The sequence below is a fragment of the Enoplosus armatus genome, chromosome 17 (genome assembly GCF_043641665.1).
Source record: "Enoplosus armatus isolate fEnoArm2 chromosome 17, fEnoArm2.hap1, whole genome shotgun sequence".
Lineage (NCBI taxonomy): Eukaryota > Metazoa > Chordata > Actinopteri > Centrarchiformes > Enoplosidae > Enoplosus > Enoplosus armatus.
Window position 1 is genome coordinate 2,852,545 of NC_092196.1, and position 20,490 is coordinate 2,873,034.

At 44.2% G+C, this 20,490-nt stretch overlaps 3 protein-coding genes across 5 annotated transcripts; 2 read left to right on the forward strand and 1 right to left on the reverse strand.

The window, feature by feature from the left end:
• The first annotated feature begins 1,350 nt into the window (after positions 1-1,350).
• On the forward strand, positions 1,351-8,759 carry LOC139300224 (DELTA-alicitoxin-Pse1b-like). 3 transcript variants are annotated; one of them, XM_070923243.1, is made up of 6 exons: positions 1,371-1,384; positions 4,006-4,068; positions 5,682-5,720; positions 5,914-6,031; positions 6,824-6,989; positions 7,081-8,759. In XM_070923243.1, the coding sequence occupies exons 5-6, from the start codon at positions 6,847-6,849 to the stop codon at positions 7,496-7,498; spliced, it is 561 nt and encodes a 186-aa protein (XP_070779344.1). In that variant the 5' UTR covers positions 1,371-1,384; positions 4,006-4,068; positions 5,682-5,720; positions 5,914-6,031; positions 6,824-6,846; the 3' UTR covers positions 7,499-8,759. The 3 variants fall into 3 exon arrangements, with proteins under 3 accessions (XP_070779345.1, XP_070779344.1, XP_070779346.1); XM_070923244.1 differs by lacking the exon at positions 4,006-4,068 and having other exon boundaries at positions 1,351-1,384; XM_070923245.1 differs by lacking the exons at positions 1,371-1,384; positions 4,006-4,068 and adding an exon at positions 2,835-2,903.
• Positions 2,387-3,512, forward strand: LOC139300225 (DELTA-sagatoxin-Srs1a-like). Its single transcript, XM_070923246.1, has 2 exons — positions 2,387-2,603; positions 2,688-3,512. The coding sequence occupies exons 1-2, from the start codon at positions 2,494-2,496 to the stop codon at positions 3,103-3,105; spliced, it is 528 nt and encodes a 175-aa protein (XP_070779347.1). The 5' UTR covers positions 2,387-2,493; the 3' UTR covers positions 3,106-3,512.
• Positions 8,760-12,366: 3,607 nt separating the features above from the next.
• LOC139300463 (all-trans-retinol 13,14-reductase-like) lies at positions 12,367-20,224 on the reverse strand. The gene is made up of 12 exons (XM_070923575.1): positions 20,059-20,224; positions 18,935-19,117; positions 17,736-17,874; positions 17,437-17,539; positions 16,941-17,136; positions 16,634-16,831; positions 16,205-16,324; positions 15,968-16,106; positions 15,570-15,679; positions 15,034-15,200; positions 12,626-12,785; positions 12,367-12,509 (listed from the first exon to the last, which is right to left on the reverse strand). Exons 1-12 carry the CDS (start codon positions 20,222-20,224, stop codon positions 12,367-12,369), a joined length of 1,824 nt encoding a protein of 607 aa, XP_070779676.1.
• Between the last annotated feature and the right edge of the window lie 266 nt (positions 20,225-20,490).

Genomic DNA, 20,490 nt, shown 5'->3' on the forward strand with positions numbered 1-20,490 from the left:
GCAGGTAAAGGGGGCGTGGCAAGAGTGAACAAGCCTCCTCGTCTCTGCCTTACTCACCTCACCCGAGACCGCGGGTACCATAATTGTGTTCGGGGCTCCAATCCATTACTTCGGTGCCTAGTGTCCCTGGGGATTCTACGTGGTTCCCACCGGTGTCTACTTTTACTTCAGTAAGTTAGCCGAATGTGTTAGCAAAGCCAGACCTAACTCCACATTTCGGAGAGAGGTCCTTCTGGGATGGGGGGGGTGGGACGCCCTGGCTTGTTTTTCTTTAAACCAATCACAATCGTCTTGGTCAGCGCTAAGCCCAGGACGCAACAATGGTGCCCTTGCAAAATAGTGTTGGGGTGGGGGGGGGACTTGTTTTGGTGGAACATTTGCACATGGGGAGGCGAGCCCTAGCCCAACAGACTTTGAAAACAGTAACGTGCTCAGCAGAAGGGGAGGTAGAATGGTGACTGAAATGGGCGCCAGACTTATCCCAGCAGCCTACACCCAGTGAGCCAGACTAGTGAAAGCGGTTAAGTTGTTGCTAACCCCTCAACCTCCCCTCCTGCATTCGTGCGCAGTGAGTGGGATTTTATCAGCCTTGTACAACATCATTAAGTAGTACTATGAGGCTGATGAGGGAATGAGACGCAGATGAGGAGGTGGGTGGGGAAGGCCAGGCAACTACAGAGCAGATAAGGGAGGTAGGAACAGGTGTATAGATGGGTGGGGCACGCACAAAATATTTTTGTGTCACCAAACAGGCTCCGTAGCCTGTGGTGCTGTTTGTGTTGTCTTCATCCCCTGTTCACAGTGGCTAGGCTTTATTTTTGATTTATTGTGAACCCTTCCGGAATCCCCCCCCACTTGTCTGGGGGTGGCACATTTGATGGATGACATTGTAAAACCCTACTGAGCTCCCTCTCTCCCTAATGGCACTGCCTTTCAAGATGCTGACCACCAGACAGATCTTGGGGTCCATGGAGAAAGGGGGAGTGGTTCACTTCCCTAGATCTAAAAGACACATTTGCTGTATTGGAAACTGCTTACTATTCAAGCAGTATGTACTGCTTTGCCCAAAATGTAGCATGTAGTATGCAACTTTTACTAGTTCCTAATTTGTTTCCCCAATCTTCAAAAATGACATTCATTTTCTGGCATGTATCCATGCTTGTTCTATGAAATGGAAAGCTGTGGAATAGGAACAAGGGGCATGAGCTGTTACAGAGCTGTGTGTTTACAATCACTGAAAATTGGCATCCAACCAATGGACAGAGATTCCTGGAGGAACAGGTTTTTGCCCACATATTCACCTGCATCACTTGCATAAGAGGGCTGGTAGTCAGAACTTTCAGCAGTCTCTCCGAGGGTGTTCGTTCCACGTCTGGACAGCCAGGTAGGTCCGAGGACATGAGCTCCTCATCACAACATAAGCAAGCTGGTATTCTCCCTGTGCTGCTTGTAGTTTACACATTTTGGATTTGTTCATACTCCGTTTTGCCTTAGGATTGTAAATAAATTGCTGTACTGTTGTTGAACATGTTAATTGTTAGTATTGATCGATTTTATGGGACCCAGATCATTTCCGAATTTTCAAGTAGGTTTCCTGTCTAGAACTATGTAATTTGGTACTAATTATGGGAAAACATGATTTTAAAGAAAGAAAAAACTATTACTGTTTACTTAAACTTTTACTTCAATAAACTTTATTCTTTTTTTTTAATTATATGCTTGCCCGTTGACAGATTTCACATTTTTGCATGTCGCACTAAAAGGCTCTTTTGGTTACACTAAGAATTACTTAATCAATTAATTGGACATCTGCCAACTTGAACACACAATATGAAATTTCCTGCTAGGGGTCTCTCAATCAAAAAAATAACTAAAGACAGCGTTTGGTGAGGTCGTGTAGCGTGGGATCATGGGAGGCGTTGTCTTCGCCACCATTGCGCCACTTATTTTAGTATAGGTGCCATCTTTGGGTCCGGTATCCACTTCTTGTAATACATCCGTGGTTGCACACTGTTGGAGTTGCAGGGGAGCAATGAGCATGGAGCTGAAGAGAGGCTCAGGCAAAGCACTTACGTGAGTCACGTGACACCACGATCTTTTCCTAAACCTAACCTAGCAGTTTTGTTGCCTAAACTTAAGCCTTCTGAATCTACTAGTAGGTGGAGCAGGCCCCAATAATTCAGGCTATTCAGTCGGTGATTGGGTGCCAGAAAACATAAAAAAAAAAAATCAAAAAAACAGCTGAGAAGAGACAACGTAAGGTCATTATTTGAGGCGTCGACTTTCTTCAAGTGTTCCGAGCTGTGGCCCCCACATCCAGTACATCAACCGAACGTCCTTCAGGACAAGTGGGAGCTTCTGATGCTTGCCAATGGCCGCATTTACGCCACCTGCTGACTGTCGGATTCCGTCCTGGCATGCATTTTCAAGGACTGCTTTGTCGTTATTAAGCCGTTTTGTGCTCTCTGCGTCCAAACAGGTCTTCCTGTCATCATGGCTTTCATTCCAGTGGTCGGAGCAGCAGCAGCAATGCTTCCAACACATCGCCAGTGCACCATAGAGATTACGAATGAATGTCGCGACTACACTCTTTGTAACCCCAGGCCTGTCTTCCATTACAACAAGTTCTCTTCAAATATCCTCTGATCATTAAGTTTTTTCTTCCCTCTGTTTGGCCCTTTGAATAGTGTGTACACTTCGAGTGGAAGCTCTGACACGCCTTTACCACCAACTATTAACTCCTTCGCAACCGGGAGCGCCCTGTTCATCGAGGCCCCTTACAGTGCCTGCGGATGTGTTGCCGTCTTCACGTACGATCTCCTGAAGAAGGATACACGCCGGCACTCTGAGAAAATGGCTGTAATGTTCTCTGTGCCCTATGACTTCAACCTGTACTCCAACTGGTACGCGGTGGGAGTCTTTGACAAGAGCGAAGCCTGCGATTATGATCTTTACTGTAAGATGTATTACGAGTGTGACAAAACATTTGTCAGAGGTAAAGCAAATGGCCCCAGTCTCACTTGCAAGGGTGGTCCAGTTACCATAAGGGCAACAATGTCAGACTCCTACCAACCTACCATAAAGGTGCAAGTGAGCAAAAACTGAAAGCTGTCTGTCAATTATGGCTCATCGGGGGTGGAAGTTAACAAAATGTACTTTTAACTTCCATCCAGCTACATTTTTAAACAAATTATTATTTACTTTCTTACATTTGAGTTTGAATTTTGAATTCTAGTACTCTTTATGTGTATTTCCATAACTATTCAGCTTTCTTTTTGTAGAATTTGTGGGCGATTTGTGGCCATAATAGTCACGGCTGATTCAATGTATCTTTCGTTTTATTATTGTGGTATGGTTATGGCGTGTACAGCATTTTAGTATTTTTTCCCTTGCGTGCTAAGGATTACATTATTTTTGTATGGCTTTACTGTATCACCCTTCCGTGGTGTAGAAACTGTAGTATGAGAGAATCCTCTTTAAAGCAAATCCTCCGATCTAAATGACAATAAAGAATGAATGAATTAAAAATGACCGCCTTTATCTTTTCCTAACCATGAAGGGTTTGTTTGTTTTTGAGTGCTACGTGGCACAGGACCTCCAAAATAGACGCACAATAGACCACAGACCCGTGTTTGTCCGGGATTATGTCCAAAAGAATCCCCTCTAAGAAGATATATTCCCTGGAAGTTAGCGTAATAAAAAGTGAAATGAATCTATGTATCCTTTTTGCTGGGAAGCCCAACCCAAGGACCCCTGGTGGTCTTTGGATCCTAGTTTGGGAACCATTCACCGAAACGACTCAATAACCTCACAAAATCAGGGATGTCACAAGAATCAATACACAGAAACCAAATAAATAACATTAACATTTTGAAAACGATACAAATACCAGTGTTCTGAGTTATCAGTAGTATCAACGCCTCACTCTATGACACTGTGTTAATATTCTAATACAGGCAGTTTAAAATGGTGAACCACACACTGTTGTCCCATTGCTGTTTTCAGTCCAAAATGGCAGCAGCGCTACTGCAACGCCATCTAGCGGCGGCTGTCAAGAAAGCACCACAGGTTCGTCTCTTTGCTTCTATACTTGGCCTTTGACTGAGTTTGCGTGCTTAATTTTCTCTCATAATGTTTCTTTACGTTTTTCTAAAATGTATCCATTCTATTATATTTTTACTAGTTTCCCCACAAGCCCCAAAAATGACATCCAACTCGTGAACTGCAAGTCATTTTCTGGCATATGTCCACGCTTGTTATGCAAAATGGAATGTTGTGGAATGGGAACAACTGGGACTTTCCTAATTGGTTAAACTGCCGGACCTTTTTATAATATAAAGCCCTCCAGGTCTCTGCTGTCTTAGGCAGGTGGAGTCACGTTCCTCTGGGAACATTGTTGCTTGGCTTGAAGTTGACTCACATACAGCAACACATACTGACGCCACTGCAGAGCTGTAACACTGCATCACCGCATGCGCCTACACCATGCTTCATATTCAGCGTAGCAGAGTATACACAGTATGTATGTTATGAATCGAAACGTGTGTGTTTTATGCAGGTGTGTGTGTGTTAACAATTACTGTGAATTGGTATCCAACTAGTTTGGAGGGTAATACCTGGAGGAACAGGTTTTGACCTCCATCACCTGGAACAGCCGGGCAGGTTCTGAGGACGTGACTCCGTACCATGAGCTTCCCATCACAACATGCAAAAACACAAACACAAACGTTTGTCAGAGGCAGAGCTAATTCAGTGTATATTCCTGTAATTATGCTTTTAGTTACTGCACTATTTTAGAGCACCACGAGCACGCAGGACACAGTAGAGATGCCTACGACGGCTTTTAATGCATTTTCTATCGTATCTTTGTTGCTTCTGTCTTCTACCTATCTATCATTATTTCTAAGATAGTACTTTTCATGCTACGTGTGAGGCTGTCCAGCTCTATTAGTGTTTCCTTCAAATATCTGTGCCTAACAAACTTTAAATGATAGTGTCGATCATTTTTAGTCATGCTAGCAACATGGCTATAGGGATGCCGGTGTTTCCGTCACGAGGAATTGTAATCACTATTTGGTAAAATATGCAGTGACTGCTGCTTTGGCTCACCGGTGTGCATTTGGCAACAACGCAACTTGAGTGAGGCAATGAAGCTAATATCGGAAACTTTCAATCACTTGAGTGCACGAGACCAGGCCGTAGTTATATATATATATATATATATATATTTATTTTAAAAAATATATATTTTTAAAGGTAGAGAGTAAATAGTTTCAGGGGTTCAAGACATGCAGCATGGGTTTAAAGGGGCCGCTTGAGACTGTTTGGTGACTGCTGACTAGCCACAGCCCCAAACTCCGCCTCACGACGGAGTTCATTTCAATCTTAATCCAGGATTTGAATGTACAGTAGCATTATCCATGGAGCAGTAGTTGGGCGATATCTCATGAGTCAAATGTATAATATGCTGGTGAATGCTACAGATAATGAACTAATTCAAATGGAGTGTAATAGTAAATGAAAAGGCTTATACCTTCCCTTACCCTCCACTTGTGAAGTTTTCTTTCTTTACCTCCAATCAGTTAATAAATCAAAACTTTGGCACGACTTAGGCAGCCCTTTAATCAAAGATTGCCTGTCTGAAATTAAATATTTCTTCCTTCTCTTTGGCGCTCCCCCAGCTGGTGGTGCCCTAGGCGACCGCATCGGGATCATCTTTAGTAAGTGGGTCCCACAAAGGAAACCCAACTAGGGGGTTAAATTTTGTGTAACATGGTATGGCATGAATGAATGAATGAAAAGAATCAAAAATATGTGTGTGTGTGTGTGTGTACTGTACCATACTGTGTGTGGAAATGAATGCGGGTGATGTCAGCTTTTTAACTGTAAACTGTTATCCAACTTGTTCGGAAGGAAACTGGCTGCAAAACAGGTTTTCTTTTTTCGCTGCATGGGCCGGTGGATAAAAGCTGGGAACCTGCGAGTCTGAGAGCCAGAGTTTGCACTTGTCCTTCGGAGGAGTTCATCCCAGGTAAGAATACTGGAGCTAAGTAGGTCTACATACTGAGGAGATGGCTTTCTTTACTGTACTCCGATCAATCTGCTATTCTCTCACTGCGATGCTGCTTGCAGATGCTTTGCGATAAGGTTAGGACGCTTTACTCTGATCCTGAGTCAGCCCCGCAGACAGCGGTGCTCCATATATGTAGGAGTTTTCTTTATTTCACGTATATTTATCAAATGTATGTGTTGAAAGATTTGGGAACGCATACAAGTCCGTGATTTGCAAGCCACTTCTGAAGCATTTCTAAGACATATTTTCTAGAAAGAGACACTGGTTGCAGGGAACTTAAAAATAGTGTCCAATTGGTAGACGTGCAATTAATGAATTCTATGTTCTATGTGTGAATGGAAAACTCGGTTTCGTGCCGACCAACACCAACCTCTTTGCCAGAAATCTGGAAGTCAATTTTTGAATCTAATCTGAACTTTGACAACCAGGGACAAGAAGTTATTCTTGGACCAAAGTCCAAGCATTTCTGTCAGCTGTTGAACGGGAGGAAGTTACTCAGGCCTTAACGCAGTTTCTGCACTTTCGATTAAACGTCAGCTAAAAACACACCTTTTAAATCTGCCCTTTAACGGACTTGTAGGACATTATGTCTTCTGGACAACGTTATATTATTTACTGCTGTATGTCATTTATCTTAAAGTGCTATCCATGTCGGCTGATGGCCAACACGCCTACGTGTAACTTGTACTTTGTCGTGGACTTCTGTGGATACAAACGAACCGATTCTTCTGTCTCTGTGTGTCCGAGCAGGTGGTCACGCTGCAAAGCTGGACATGGAAATTGTAAACTTGGTCACTGGGATTTTACAGGCGGTTCATTCAATTGGTTCTGTCATAGTTCAAGCATCACCAACACATCGCCAGTGCGACGTTGAGATTACAAATGCCTGTTCTAAGTACACCCTTTGTAACCCCAGGTAATTTTTTGTTTTGATGTTTCTTTTAACATAAAGTATTTCCTTTCTTATATTCAAACGTGTCTTTGATTCTACGCGTCTTTATGTCCAGGATGTACACTACCAGTGGACGCTGCCCCGTTCCTTTGTCTCCTAACATCGAACCGTCCTCCTCCGGGAACGCAGTGTTCGCCAAGACTCCGTACACGGCGCGAGGATCCGTCGGCATCTTCACTTACGACCTGCTCAACAACCAGACGAAGGAGACCGTCGAGCGAATGGCCGTCATGTTCAAGGTGCCGTTTGACCTCAACTTGAAGTCAAACGTGTACGCGGTGGGAGTGTTCGACGTCGGCAAAGAGTGCAATCGCGACCTTTTCCGGGAGATGTCAAAGAACACGGAAACAACGTTCGTCAGGGGCAAAGCGAAGGGCCCCAAGCTCTCTCACAAAAGTCAGAATGTGACCATCGCGGCCACCATGTCGGACCACTACACACCTGTCATGAAGGTGCACTTGAGTGACGGCTAGGAAAAACTCGTGAAATTTGTGTTTCCAATGTGAATTCATAGATTTTGTGCTGTTAGCCCGAGCTAGCGGAATTTGCTGTGGAGCGACAGATTCTTTCTGTATTCATTTGCTCTTATTTATGTAGCGTATAATTTTTTTTTACTGCAGTTTCGCCTTAGCGCCACAGAACCAGTATACAGCTGTCTGTCTTGCTTTACTGTATTTTTTCCATTGCTTCTGTGCTGTCGATACAGAGTGAACCTGAAAATTGTGTTCTAGACAGTTGGCGACTTAATCAGTGATATGACCTTGATGGGTCGTTTATATGCTGATCGTATGTCAGCTCTCTGGTTTGTAAAATGTCCTGGTCCAGTACGAGGTTCTGTACCGTAGGTTCAAGAAACTCTAAAACTGCCAATACATCTAACTTTTCTGGCTTTATACTTGTGCATCACCCAAGCTCAATACCAACCCTTTTTTGCACCAGCATACATCCATAACTCTTAATTTCTTAAGAACTACTAGCTGGTCTCAAATGAGCAATTAACTGAATAAGGTTGCATCATTGAAACTTCAGGAATGCCTTAGCTAGTCAAGACTTTAGTGAGTAAACCAGTTGCTAGGAGACAATCGAAGCGCTGCCCAATCAAAAGCAATCAACTACATACTCAGGAAGTCACTGTCGCGTCACAAGCTGTAACATAGCTGCCAAAATCAATGGGCCAATCTATATATTACAACTTACAATACATGGAGAAATATGTGCTTTAGACACAGTTCAGAAGGAGTAGGAAACATCACGTTACATCTGAACTAAATGTAAATGTTACGCAAACAACTGGCCAATCTCTGCCAAATAACTTTGTGCCGCGCAACCCTTTTTCATTTCGTGACATGTAGACCTTTCATAATGCACGCTCGCGTCATAACCGGGCTAACTCAGGAACAGCTGGTGCAGCTGGCTGCTAATTTGTTAGCGGCCGGAAGTTATCACGGGTCATCATCATCATCATCATCAACAGGTTGCCAGTTGTTGAGCTGATAAATGAATAATAGTGCTTATTTATCCAGGATTACCAGCCGCGACAGTGCAGGGTGTAATTCGAGCCTACAAACGTTCAACCAAACATTTCCCTGTCTCACTTTCCCCACTGCTGCCGTCATGTCCCATTAACACCACATTAAATACTGTAAAACGCCTACATATAACATGTATTGACCTGATCTGACTCACGGGCGTTTCTACTGAGGAGATCAGACATTCTGTGGATATAAAAGCAAATCGTTTGCCTGGGTGTGGGGGGGGGGGGGATTTCTTCAGCGATTATGAGAAGGACAATTGCGGAATGCTCTGCTGTGAAAAGAAGAAACATTTCCAGTCTGTGTGACTCATGGGACAACAAGTTGAGTTGTCTGCAGGAAGACGACAGTGTTTCTGGTTAAACGAAAAGGTGGGGATCCTTTTCAGCGACGCTGTCCGTCACGTATCCTGACAACCAGAGCCGGTCACTGGCCAAAAACAGGCCCTTTCACTGGAGCAGTTGCGCCCCAAGGATACACGTTGCCGCCACTGCAGCCGGTTGAGGCGATCTATTGGACCGATTCCAAAACCTTTGAGAACTGTTAGTCACTTCGACGCCAAATGCACCCCCGCTCACCACTCCCTTGAACTTCAGATCGAAAGAGCGGGCCGAATAGCCGGACGTTGGTGATCTCCGTGAAACCATTGTAAAATCTAGGAGAATCATTACCAACGAAGCAATGTTTTAGCCAGTTAATCTCGAATATATTATTGACAATCGAAAACAATAAAAACCACCCTCTGAATATTGCCAGTGTTTTCCTTCTTTTTTTGTTTTTTACATACTTTGTCTTATAATTCCAAATCAAGAAGAGTGAGTCATTGGGTGTACACACACACACACACACACACACAAAACAGAGAGGTTTCTTTGTGGCCAATGGTAAAAACTTTTTTTTAACCTTTATATCATCCAATGAGAAAATACAAAGTCATTATTTCACACTTTCACATGTATATACAGACTATAGACTCTTAGTCTTGTTTTTTTAGACACCTGACTGGAGGTTTTAAGGAAAAGTCTATAGCTATATATCTATTTTTACACTCATAATATTTTGTCCGTTTCGGGGCTCCATATCTTACATCTGCATTATTCCAATAGTACTCCTATTCCAGACCGTTGCTCCTCTTGTGTTGTTTTGTTGTGGCCTGTTACATATGCAGCAAATGTTCCTGGTGTGATCGGATTCATTTCAAATAACTTTTAGTCATCATTCAACTGACAGCTCATCACTCCTGGAGCCTTTCTCACAACTATAAGCTCCAACAGCCTCCAGACAAATCAACCACTCACGTCTTTAAAAAATGTCTCTCCAACATTTGGCTCATTTGCAGAGCTACATTTCTAAACTGGTTCTTTTCGCGTGCAATTCAAGGCACGTTGAGTTGGCGCCAAATGGTGATATGAACAGTGTTGGGGGGGGGGGGGGGGGGTATGATATTGCAGCTAAGACACAGACAAGGTCAATTGGTTTCTAACCTTAAATGAAAAAGCTGATTGATTGATGAGGGACAAACGGCGCGTGGGGGAAATGTGAAAGTTCAGTGAATCACTTCAAGGAAGTAATAATGCAGGATTACGGTAACATCTCGCCTCTCCTGTTTTGCTGTAAAGCCAGGTGCCGCTGGTCGCGCATGCTTTTGCTAGTTATGAGTGGCATGCGGCCGGCTCAAACGGCGGAGGAGATTCTTGCAGCTGGATGAATACCAAATGACACAAGCAAGGCCAAATATGTGAAAGTGTTGTCAATTTCTTCTTCATTCCCCAGATGTAAGCGATGATTCGATGATGGAAGGAAACTCCGCTGATACTGACTTTTTACATAATATTCTTTATTTGCATCAAAGATCAGGATCAACAGGCGTGCGCATCTAGACCTGTACAGCACCCGTAGCCGAATCAGTACTGCTGCCTCGAACACTGTTCAAGCTCGTCTTTTATACCTTTAAGCATACATGGGGTCCTACTACAACACACGAGTCTGTAAACTTCTGTTTCCTATCTAGGGGTCAGGAAAAGAGACCTCTCAGAATGACCTTTCACATACCAAGGAAGATCACTAAACAATACATCTTATCTTTATGGGACCCCAACGTCTGCTAGTTGTTTACCTGGAACATTGCATACATGGCAACTTTGTACTACATACCATTTTATGAAAAGACTACTTTTATGATTAGTATCAAATAATACACAATACACAAAAGTAAGAAAAACAGAAGCTTCGAGGCGTGCCTTTGGCTCAGCTCACCCAAATGTGCTTTGAGCTTAATGCTAATGACGGCATGCTAACTGGACCAAAGGGGTGCACCGACCGACTGCAGACCAGCATCCCCATCCATAGACGCATGGCTAAAGCGATATTTTCCCCATTTATCCCCAGTGGTATGTGAACTGTGCCACGCTATGCATCGCGAAGCGTGACAGCGCATTGAAATCAATACATGCTGTACAATTAATATTTCGGAAGTACATTTACATTGGTGGTGCTGCGGCAACGCACATAATGTACAGGGGTGTCGCTACTTTTAAATGTGCGAGTTACAAAACAAATTACTCTGAGTCAAAATGAGTCTGGAGCCCTTCAGTTCATTTTTGATGTCCAACAGGCGACGTAGCGCTAGGCTGCTAGGCTAGGTAGCTCGTTCCAACATCCAATTCATATGGCATCTAGTTCAACATAATACAGACATTTGGCATGACATGATTTAGAAGGCAACTCTTACCATTTGTAACCACCCAGTCGGGTTCGTTTAATAGTGACACGATAGGGGATTCAGAACGTTTCACACCAGCGGCAGCCATCTTGGTTGTTTAAGAAAATGCCTCACCGCTTAAACCCGCCCCACATTAGATGAACGGTTGTGATTGGCCCGACCTGGGCCAGGTCGATGAAGCTCATTTCAACCCCTCGAGTTAACATTCGTGGCCTGTTCGCTAGCTGCTAATGAAAATCAATTCGAAATGTCATGGTACAAATGTCAGCCCCTGACCAGACCTCACGCTGACACACTAGCAGTTAGAAATGAAGACAAAACACATATTGTATTCCATCTCATCAGTTTTATTTAAATTTCACACATAAATTGTACCATCAGTCTGTGCTTTGTTCCCGTTTCAGATCACCGCATTAGCAGCCATGTTCAATACATTATGCTTTTCATGGGTCCAGTTTAAAAAAATAAAAAATCTGATGCAGTTTGAACACTGATTTAGAAAAAAAATGAAGTGACCTGTTCTCAACATCTTACAATCTGTAAACAGGACACATAACCACAGATCTAAAAGTCGACCTGACAGAAGCTCTGACGGGAACGGGATTCTGGCTCTCAGATTGAAGAAAAGCCTGCAGCCCTGTCTTGCAATCTGAAAGTCATCTTTTGCGTTGTAGTGGATTTAAATATGGTTGTGTAATGTTCGTTCCCGTTTTAAGATATCTGTCAAACATTTTACAAAAGGTTCCGAATCTTTTGTTTTGAATTTCGTAGGGTTTACATTAAGCAAATTAAGCTAGACCTTACCACTTTCTTCGACTTTATCAGAATTTGTTTCTCCATCCCCTGATTCTGAATCAGTTCTCTGCATTCTCTTTACTTCCTCCGTCTTCCTCCGTCTTTCTCTGTCCCTACTCCCCCCCCCCCCCCCCCCCCTTAAATTTACAACAGGAACTGTGCGCGAGAGCCCAGTTTGAGTGCGCTATCAGGCGCAAAGTGTGTGTGAAAGCTCGGGAGCGTTGCGTGCATGCCGTTTCAGGACTTGTGAGGCAGGCGAACAACGTTCACATGCAGCCCTGTCGCTACCGGGTCAGTTATGATTGGTCTGTTTGTATTTGAGGCGGGTCTTCAGGGCTAGGAGGTCAATGTAGAGGATTTGATTGAGGACGGCAGAAGCGCAGAGCAGTCCACCGTGCAGCGCCCCAGCCATGCCGTTACAGAATACGTCCTGACCTGCACACACACACACACACACACACACACACACACATATATATATATTGAGCAGATCTGTTGGGTCAGTCACTATGAAAATGAGGCCAGATGAGACGGTCTGTCAGTCACGTTACCTGTTAGGTAGAGTCCGTCGATCGGCGTCTGTGGTCGTGTCCTAGCAACCGTTTCTGGGGTGAAGCGCTCCAAGTTGTGTTCAGCGCCGTACATCTCGCCTCTTGGAGCACCCAAATAGTGGACGTTAGTTAGAGGAGTAGCAGCATCCACCATCACCACCTGAACACACACACACACACACACACACACACACACACACACACCTATTTGTAAAAGTACAATCAACAGTGGATAATCACTACATTGTTCACGTTAGATCGAAATTAAAACTGGATAGCTGGATATAGAATTGCTGCCACTTCAACCGTCTGTGCACTTGCAAAATGTTTTGGAGGCACAGCAATATTTTGGAGTGGCAGGGTGTAAATTACGGAAGCCCTGAGAGGTGAGAGAGAAAAAAAAAGCTATTCTGGTGATCCACTTTTTAAGTCTAGGCCAAGTTGTTTTCTCTCCTGTGTTTATGACTTAAGAATGTGGATCTGAGGAGGACCGAGGACCAAGGCGCCGATGACCCCTGTTTCCATCCAGGGGGCCAGTGTGGACATTGTAGAGGATTACAAGTATCTGGGAGTTCACATAGACAATAAACTGGACTGGGTAAAGAACACTAATGCCCTCTACAGGAAGGGCCAGAGCCGTCTCTACTTTCTGAGGCGGCTGAGGTCCTTCAACATCTGCCGGACTATGCTGAGGATGTTTTATGAGTCTGTGGTGGCCAGTGCTATCCTCTATGCTGTTGCATGCTGGGGCAGCAGGCTGAGGGTGGCGGACTCCAACAGACTAAACAAACTGATCCGCAAGGCCAGTGACGTTGTGGGGGTGCAGCTGGACTCTCTGACGGTGGTGTCAGAGAGGAGGATGCTGTCTAAGCTGCGGGGCATCTTGGACAATGTTTCACATCCTCTCCATGACGTACTGGTCGGACACAAGAGCACCTTCAGTGGGAGACTCATTGCTCCCAAATGCACAACTGAGCGACACAGGAAATCATTCCTGCCTGTGGCCATCAGACTGTTTAACTCCTCTCTCTGAATGTCAGAAACTCAGGAAGAGACTGGAATCCGTATCTGTATCTACCTCACCTGTTCATACACCACCTCACTATTTATTCAAAATGTTTAAGTGCAATACATATATAGTCACACACTTTAGTGCAACACATACATACATATACATTGTTATTGTATATATTTTTACCTCATTTCACTTAAATACTGTAAATGTGTATATTTTGTATTTTCATTTCATTTTTCATTTCACCTCATTTCACTTAAATACTGTAAATGTGTATATTTTGTATTTTGTATTTCTTATTTTTATATTTTGTACAAACTTTTAGTTCTAAATTATGCTACTTTCTACTCTTGAATGGGAGCACCGGTACTGTACAATTTCCCCCCGGGGATCAATAAAGTATTTCTGATTCTGATTCTGATTCTGAACATGTGAAAAAGGTTTTTATCAGGACAATGTTTCTAAATCCCCCCCCCCGCCCCCCATCTGTGAAAGAGGTGAAAAAAGTTTTCTAGGATTAATACATTTTGTTGTTTTTTTTCAGTTCTTAGGAGAGAAAACAATTTAGATTAATTTAGATCAATTTATGATATGGCGGGGGGCAGAAATACTCGTATTAGATATAAATACTTCTGCACTGTTGTGCCTTTTACACAACAGTGACATTTTCAGCTGCTTGTGTACACGTTCAGCAGAAACAGGGCAACATTAGCATCTATTTCAAAGACATGTTTCGGGTCACCCGATATAAAACATTTTTTTTATTTTTTTTTAAAAAGCCCCATGTTCACTCTCCTTTTAGCCGTTTTGGTCTCTACCAACTTCAGAGAAACATATCTGGCTCTTTAGCCGCTTGACGCTCACCTATTAGCTAGCTAGTCGCTAACTGTTGTCTGTCTGTTGTTTGATGCTGGGCAGGTATTACACAAGAGGCTTATCAGCTAAAAACAGCTGCTGTCTACTGCTGGAAATGAGATTGATTGGTTTACAAAAGAGACGAAAAAGCTGAACGGAACTGCAGAGTTTGACTAGATTTCTTTTTGGGTTTGTCACTATATTACATTTGATCCATTGTTGACATTAGAAAATATTGATTAGAGTGAATCGCCCAACCAGGCTCTAATTTTAAAATCCTGCTTCCTCTAAACTAGCTAATTTAGCTAACTATTCTGCAATCTAATTCAACAAAGCAGCCAATGTTACTATAAACGACTGCCGTGGACGCCACAAATCTATGTCAGCTTGTAAACAGATAAGCGGACAACAATGCCATGCTTGGATATAGATTTGACATTATTGAGCAAATGTTTGATGCTTGTCTGTTTAGAAACGCATCGACATACAAACACTGACACACACACACACACACACACACACACACACACACACACACCTTGTCTCGCAATTGAGGGAAGATTGTTAGTGCCCAGTCCAGCAGCTCTTGGGCCATGCTGTTTTTCATATCCATGTAGTCCTGTCCCCTCTTGCCAAGCCTCGTCCCCTCCCATTCCTCGAACCACTCATAGCGGGCCATGGTTAGCAGCGTCATACAGGACTTGCCTGCATAGAGATAAGAAGAGCAATACAAGAACAACACCTCTCCTTTATTTTCATGAACACGGGCCGTCAGCTGGTAAGGATGCGGGATACTTTTAGTATCATTTCATGCACGTAGCCACCATGTGCGTATTTAAGACCCCTTTTACTGGGTTCTTCTTTTAAATGAGTCCGACAAAAATAGCGTTAGCATCAGCCTACGCGAGCTAGCTACAGCTGATCAACTCTGTTAGAAAAGCAACGGTTGTTGGCCGTCGCGAATTTCGAGTGCTAAATATGTGCCATGCCAGAATGGAAATCTTGGAGTTAGCGAACAGTCGGTCGCACCGTCGTAGGCAGGAAACATATTGCGCTGATGTGCATGTGTGTTACCTGGGTGTCTGATGGAGGCTGTAGGATCTTTGGCGGACGGGAAGGTGATGAACATCATGGGAATGTTCCCCAGTACCTGGTCTCTGCTCAATGACGAGTATCGCTCCATACTTCACACATAGTGGTATAGACGCAAAACACAAGACACACACAACTTATTCAACAGGACATCAGCTACTAAATCTACAAAATGCAAAACAAAATGGAGACAGGGATGTGTTGCTAAACATAACATGGAAACTGAATGAAGAATAAGTACTAAACTCCTTTAGATTGATTAAACCTTGGAGTTAAATCTGGCGATAAAAGTCGGCGGCGGAGTGCGGCGATACAAGGAGAGGAATGAATAAAATGGAAATAGCATGTGAAACCTACAAAAAATGTTTTGAAAAACCTACAGCGAGTCCAAGTCATTGTCTTTATACATCCAAAAGTTGGTGGAAACAATGCCCAGCTCCTCTTTGGTTCCATCCAGACCAACAAAGACCAAGAAGGAACCCATACCATGACGCACCATACCCAGCAGCGACTGGATCTCTGCACGCAAAGGAAATATGCAGTGGAAAAATGAGGGCAAACAACAAAAAAAAAAAAGGCACAATGTGACGTTTAGTGGCCGCCACATACTGTGTTACCTGGTTTGTCTTGTACGTGCCGAGGTAGAAACTTCTGGAAGGTGTTGAAGATGCCAGCGTTGGAAATGACAACGGGGGCACGGACCTCAATCTCTTCCTGTCCTTTAAGCACCGTCACACCTGACACACACATGCACACAGTGTTCATCCCAAGGAAATATAAAGCATTGCTTGATGGGAAGCCACATTTTAGATTTGTTTTGTTTGTTTTTTTAATCGTTGACATGAGGACCCCCTCTACTTCCCGTGCGACAATGCTAACCACTGCGCCACCACGCCGCCCACAGCTATAGCTTATTTTTTATCATGTTTCCATCTGTTGCGTAACACTCAGGCAGTACCAGCTGCATGATGTTTAGCGTACCACTTTTCATATCTTGGTCACACTACACCTTGACCTCTTAGAGATAGCAAGGAACTCAATCTCACCGCAGGCCTTCCCTTGCTGGTTGAGCAGGATGCGTTGCACAGGAGCCCTGACCAGCACGGCCCCGCCCGCCTGCTGAATGACGGGGGTGATGTGAAAGGCAAACTCACTGGCGCCCCCCCGTGGGTAGTACGCGCCGCGCTTGTAGTGGTGAAGGAGGAGGGCATTGATGAGAAAGCTGGACTCTTTCGGAGGCACACCTAAAATGACATCACACGGGGCATTGGAGCGGCGATACGGAACGTGTGTGTGTGTGTGTGAGATCTGCGATGCGAGCGAGTGTGTGTGTGTGTGTGTGTGTCCCATCACCGTAGAACAGGTAGGCGGACAATGTCAGCAGGTCCTTGTTCTGGGTGAGGCCGGACATTATTTCTGTATGGTTGGTTGCTGCTAAGCGGAACACTGAAGATATGCGATTTAATAGGCCAGTCCGAACCAGGAAGTTGACCAGCCAATACGGTATGATCTTCAATATGGCGATAAGTGGCGTCCGCCGTGAGGCTAACTGCAAGAGGAGGACACACATGCAGTTATTAATTAGCAATTAATAACTTACGGGAGAACAACTTCAAAAATAATTAGAAAGGGCCGAGATCATTAGGAGCAACAGCTGCACAGAGTCGGACCATCTGCATGGCAGTGGAAACCGATGCAGAGTTTGCAAAAGACCACTACTCGCAGCACGAAAAGACAAAAAAGTCGTGGACCCGGGCGTGAGCCTTGTGGCACTCCCGGTTCATTTTTACTTTACGACCTCGTTCCGTTCAAACTCGGGTCTCCTGCCTTGTTTCATCATAACTTCTACCTTCATCAATCTCATGAACTCATCGATGGCCTCCTCTTCTCCGGGGAACTGCTTCTTCAGGCTAGCTGCCATCTCAGTCTTCCCTGCATGGATGTGGTACTCCCTGGGAATAAACAGGGAAGTGGGGTGGGTCGGAGATGGCGGGAAATGTTAGCCTTGAGAAGTATTAGTAAGAAATGCTCAGTAGCTCATTGTCAGGTTTTGTTTGTAGTTGCAGTTGATTACTCCTGGTAATGAGTTATATAGAAACCCTAGAGAGAAACTGTGCAATGATTATGTTGCAAGAGGACGTGCACTACCTGCGCTGGTCAAGCTGGCCCAGGATCAGCGTGTCAAAGTGCTGCTCCAGCCGTGTGAACTGCAGCTGTCCCTCTGTGATCTGATCCAGAGCGACCCTCAGCAGGCTGTTCTCGTGAAGCTGGCCCAGGTAGTGTATACCTGGTGGTGGCAGTGGTGGGGTTAGGACTTCAGTCATATATGAATGCACACAGAGAGAGCCCTGAGATTCCCCTTCTGGGTCTAACATGGCAGTCCTCTCTCCTCCTGCTGTGTTCACTGTCCATATTCTACTAACATTCCCAAATAACGTGTGTTTTGTTTTGAAATATGAGCAGAGGAACTGTCTTTTAAGATGTTTGAATTTGCCCTAGCCACTGGCACTTACAATGTAACACAGCCAATCTGAATGCAAAGAAATGACGCGTGTACGCACATTAATGGAACATAATGTGAAGCGATCATATTTTCACATATGCCTCAGAGATGTCAAGGTGACAGTTGTTCCACCGGCATATTATAAAGTACATCTACTTACCTCTGTCCAAAATATCAATATTTTTAGGTTGTTGCTTTGAATACATTTGTCTTTTTTTCTACACAAAAAAAAAAAATACAGTTGGGATTCTATGTTAATGAAACTTTATTTCAGCAATGTGCCTCTGATTTTGCCTGTTTGCCTGCTAAACAATGTCGTATATTTGAGTTTAGGGTTCTCCAAGTTGGCCTTTCAAAACCATGATGCTAAAAACAAGTCATTATTCCCAATAAGCAACTTACAAAAACAGATAGATCCTGGAACTCTGTATACATATCCACACCCAAGCAACTCCTGCGCTCAAAGGGGGGCTTTGTTTGACAACGTTAGCTCGGCCATTACAAACAGATAGACCGTGCGTGAAATCGAAGGACATGACAGCGGGAGCACATATTTGTGGCCTGATCTTTCTGCTAACTGCTGTGCCACTGTCTTCCAAAGCAGTCGCCGCGGTTATGGCTCATTACGCTGGGATATAACTCACCACAATGGCGTGTGTGTTCCAGTTCAGTTTCTCTTTTAGTTAATGATGCTTTGAGGAAACGGAACGCATTCGCTTTATTCAGCGGCATCCTTTGCTCAGTGCGAAGCCATGGCTGGGCTTAATATTCAAATAATGAATTTCTATATGAACCCATTAGAAATGATCTTTCGCCAGTTGGGAGAAATACTTTGCCCTCTTACCCACGTCAAACTCAAATCCCTTATTCTGAAAGGTGTGTGTGCAGCCTCCGGCCTGGTCGTGTTGCTCCAGGACGACAACCCTCTTCCCGGCTTTGGCCAAAAGCGCCGCTGCCGTCAAACCTCCCACGCCGCTCCCGATCACCACCGCATCCAGAGCTGGGGGAACGCGGTCCACGCGGAACCCTGCGGGGGGGAGGGGGGCACACATGGCAATTTCGCAAATACTTCCTTGGCATCTTGAACAAAGATATAGGAGGTTTTTAAAAGTTTGTCACAACTCTCATAGCCTGTATCCGCAGTCAGAAAGATCCGACAGAGAACTGGCTATGTACAGGTCACATCGGCATGTAAATCTGTGAAATCTGAACAGTATTCATGAAAACAAACACGCACTTATGTGCACATTTGAAACAAATACAATTTCCCTTTTTTTTTGGCGATTCCTGTGGGATTTCAGCGGGATGGGAGAATATTTCACTATTCATAATGCTACTGGGACGGGGCAGGAAAAAACTTTTCTCAGATTAACTGTGGCTGGTTGAAAACCACATCTTCTGAACCCCCTTCCTGCCACAGCATATTATAGACAACACTACACACTCATGTACTCATTTACATGAATTAGCTTAGTGTAGGGCTTAATGTACCCTAGGTTTGCACTGCGCGGCTGTGTTATATTGGGAAAAAAAACAATATATAAAAAAATATATACTTAATATAATTAAAATAAGATTTAAAAAAAAAAACAAAACGTATACAGCCATGCTAGTGCAGTTTCGACCTGATGACGGCGCTTGAGGAAAATTTTGGGGATCGCCAAGGTAACCACGGCATGCATCCAAAGGTTGCGGTGATATTTTAGTCTGGACTAAAGTGTGGTGGACTGCCCAACACTGCCATCCCTAGAGCCCCTGAGATTTCTGCTCATGATGGAATAAGACACCTCCTTGTTCCTCGTTTCCCCAACCAACTTCCAAAAGATTTATCACCAGCCCTAGCAACAATAATTACACTTGGATGTCAAACTTCTTGTGATTTGGTCAAAAACTCTTAAATCAGTTGGATGCTGAAGGATAATACAACGCTCTAACAGACAGTACAGGAGATAAAGTATCCTCTCTTACCTCTCTTCAGCCTGTCGTCCCTCTGTCTGCTGTCGGTGACCAAGGGTCCCGGTGGCCTCAGAGACTTCTCGGTGAACACCTTGTAGCGCTGCCCGGTGGTCAGGAAGAAGATGACCACCGCCAGCAGCAGCACGCAGCTCAACACGCCCATCAGCCACCACCACATTGCAGAGGAGAGCGGTGTGCCCACTACACGGCGCTGACAGTGGGGTGGACAGGAGAGGAACGAACGGCCGTGAAGGAAGGCAAAGACGGACTGAAAACACTGGGGAGGTAGACACAGAGAATAATCCAAACAGAGAAGGGACGAGGAGAAGGTAGGAGTGGAGGACAGAAAAGAAAAGTGGGTAAGAGAAGATAGATTTAAAAAAAGCTTTCCTCCAACAAGGCTTTCCCTTACAAAGAGCACCAAACTGCAGAGGAGAGGATGGT

Bases quoted from the DNA above. Each gene is read 5' to 3' on its own strand.
- LOC139300225 (XM_070923246.1), top strand. From the start codon at position 2,494: ATGGCTTTCATTCCAGTGGTCGGAGCAGCAGCAGCAATGCTTCCAACA. The intron at 2,604-2,687 runs GCCTGTCTTCCA...CCCTTTGAATAG, and splicing joins TACACTCTTTGTAACCCCAG to TGTGTACACTTCGAGTGGAA.
- LOC139300463 (XM_070923575.1), bottom strand. From the start codon at position 20,224: ATGTGGTGGTGGCTGATGGGCGTGTTGAGCTGCGTGCTGCTGCTGGCG. The intron at 16,325-16,633 runs GTGAGATTGAGT...TGTGTGTGTCAG, and splicing joins CCAGCAAGGGAAGGCCTGCG to GTGTGACGGTGCTTAAAGGA. The intron at 12,786-15,033 runs GTGTGTGTGTGT...GTGTGTGTTCAG, and splicing joins TCCCTCAATTGCGAGACAAG to GTGGTGATGGTGGATGCTGC.
- LOC139300224 (XM_070923244.1), top strand. From the start codon at position 6,847: ATGGAAATTGTAAACTTGGTCACTGGGATTTTACAGGCGGTTCATTCA. The intron at 6,990-7,080 runs GTAATTTTTTGT...CTTTATGTCCAG, and splicing joins TACACCCTTTGTAACCCCAG to GATGTACACTACCAGTGGAC.